Source organism: Euprymna scolopes, chromosome 4 (genome assembly GCF_053919585.1).
Source record: "Euprymna scolopes isolate OS-2025 chromosome 4, ASM5391958v1, whole genome shotgun sequence".
In the NCBI taxonomy this organism is placed as follows: domain Eukaryota; kingdom Metazoa; phylum Mollusca; class Cephalopoda; order Sepiida; family Sepiolidae; genus Euprymna; species Euprymna scolopes.
This window is the reverse complement of record NC_136485.1, coordinates 117,859,247-117,861,416: the sequence shown is the minus strand read 5'-3', so window position 1 is coordinate 117,861,416 and position 2,170 is coordinate 117,859,247. Positions and strand designations below refer to the sequence as shown.

Below are 2,170 nucleotides of genomic sequence, written 5' to 3'. Positions count from 1 at the left end.
GAAAAGATTTACTTTCAATCGTCGGCAACCGAATCAATTTTTGGGGAAAAAAAGAAAAAAAAAACAAGAAGGGAATCTCCCCTCTTATATAATGGAATGATCAGATGATTAACTATCACGTGATCAGGAGCACAAAAAAAAACTTTGAAAGGGTGAATAACAACAACAATTCTTCATGATTAGTATTCAAGGTAAGTGCACGCCGATTCCTCTCTTCTTGAGCAATCATTAATCCTTTTTTTTATTTACAAGATCCAAATGCGTGGAAAAACAAAGGATATAAAGCCATGCAATTACTTAATATAGTTAACGTATTAGTATTTTTTGTTTTATTTTTTTTTTTGGAGTCCCTAACTATTCTGGGAGGAGGCTAGGCCTACCTCGTCGTCGTCGTCTCTTAGGTGCACAATCCGTACAATACCACTTCTGCCTTTCCGGAGGTGGAGAAACAATTCCCACACCCCTGAAGTGACACCAGTCATCACAGCCGTCACAACAGATCATATCCTGATCACCTTGCGGGGGAACTGCACACACGACAAAGCCAAATCACCTCTTCTTCCTGAGAAGGAATCGATTGAAGGGAAACTGCACCATCAACCGATGCAGGGATGGACTGATCCTGATTCTCGCTGTTTAAAGAGAGCTCAAGTGGAAAGCGGTTCTTCAATGAGTGAATGTGTGCTGCATTGCCCCCCTGCATTACCTTTGCAGACCTTACTACACCATCCTCACCATAAAACATTTCCAATATAATACCGAGAACCCAAAAGGGTCTTGGTTTAAGAGGACTTTTAACTAAAACGGCATCTCCGACCTTAAGCCTGTTTTGGAAAGGCACCCTCGAACGGCCCAGGGGTTTCTCTCTGAGACTTAAGAGGTATTCATCATACCATAGTGCTCTGAACTTCTCCAGACACTGGTTTCGTACCTGCATGGTCCTGAAAAACTTCTCTCGACTTGGAGGGAGGTGGGAGGAAAAATCTTCCTCATTTAAACTCAAAAGTAGTCCAGGACTCTTATTGGGCCTCAGAAACATGTTTGGAGTTACTGCCTCCAGCTCAGTCGCCACGGATTCTCGATAAGTTAGAGGGCGGTTGTTAATTGCCTTTTGTATATCCGATACTATGGTTAGTAACGTGAAATAATCTATCTCACCTCTACCGATCACCTTATGCAGACAATTTTTAATTGTCTGAATACTCCTCTCCCAGACCCCTCCTACCCAAGGCGAAAATAGAGGGATAGGACAGAATTTAATCAGACAAGAGCCAAACTTCTGTTGATAATCGTGGCTCAACATCAACCTCTTAAATAACCGCCCACCTCCTATGAAGGTCTTAGCATTGTCACAGTAAATGGCTGTTGGAACACCATGGAGGTTTGTAAAACGTATCCAAGCCTGCAAAAAGGACAACACGCTCATGTACAGCCCTGATACTGAGACAGGTGAAGATGAGTAGATACATCTTCACCACCTCAGCCCCTTCCTTAACCCAAAGGTGGCCCGTAAAATCTACTCCCGTGTGTTTGAAGGGAACCTCCAGTTCAACACGTGAAACAGGCAAGCTGGCCATATTGGGGGGCAATACTTGTCTGGCATTGTACTTGCGGCACACTGCACATGCAGCCAGGACTGTTTTCACTGCTTGTCTCCCCTTGGGCACCCAGTAACCACACCATCTTAACTCTGCCAGAGTGGATGCAACCCCCAAGTGTTGACACCTTGTATGCGCATCCATTATTATAAGCCGAGTTACTGGGTGATATTTTGCTAAGAGAACAGGGTGTTTAACTTCCGTGTCGAAATGGAGAGACCTTGCAATTCTGCCACCTGACCTGATAAGACCCTCACCATCAATGAACAGGTCGAGATCATGCACCAAACCCGGAACTGTCCTACCTGAGGAATCCCGCAGGAATGCTAGTTCCTCAGCATATGTCTGGCGCTGCATCGTTTTCATCAGCAAAACGGCTGCAAGCCTTTCCGTGTCAACAACTGCAGCCGATGGATGAATCTGAGGACCAAGGAAGTCACTCTCAATAGCTTGGTGAAGGAAGAAAATCTTTCAAGAGGAAGAACTGTAGGTGGTTCCTCTCCCTGTAGGATGGCAGCATTCCAAGAAGAACGGGCCACCACTTGGCTGTGCTGGCTGAGGCATGGCAACTG

The 2,170-nt window shown here is 45.2% G+C and overlaps 1 protein-coding gene across 1 annotated transcript; it reads right to left on the bottom strand.

Moving 5' to 3' along the window:
- Nucleotides 1-1,349: 1,349 nt before the first annotated feature.
- LOC145271867 (uncharacterized) lies at nucleotides 1,350-1,955 on the bottom strand. The gene has a single exon (XM_080127013.1). The coding sequence runs from the start codon at nucleotides 1,953-1,955 to the stop codon at nucleotides 1,350-1,352; it is 606 nt and encodes a 201-aa protein (XP_079983139.1).
- Between the last annotated feature and the right edge of the window lie 215 nt (nucleotides 1,956-2,170).

Excerpts from the sequence above, each read along its gene's own strand:
- LOC145271867 (XM_080127013.1), bottom strand. The coding sequence starts at position 1,955 with ATGCAGCGCCAGACATATGCTGAGGAACTAGCATTCCTGCGGGATTCC.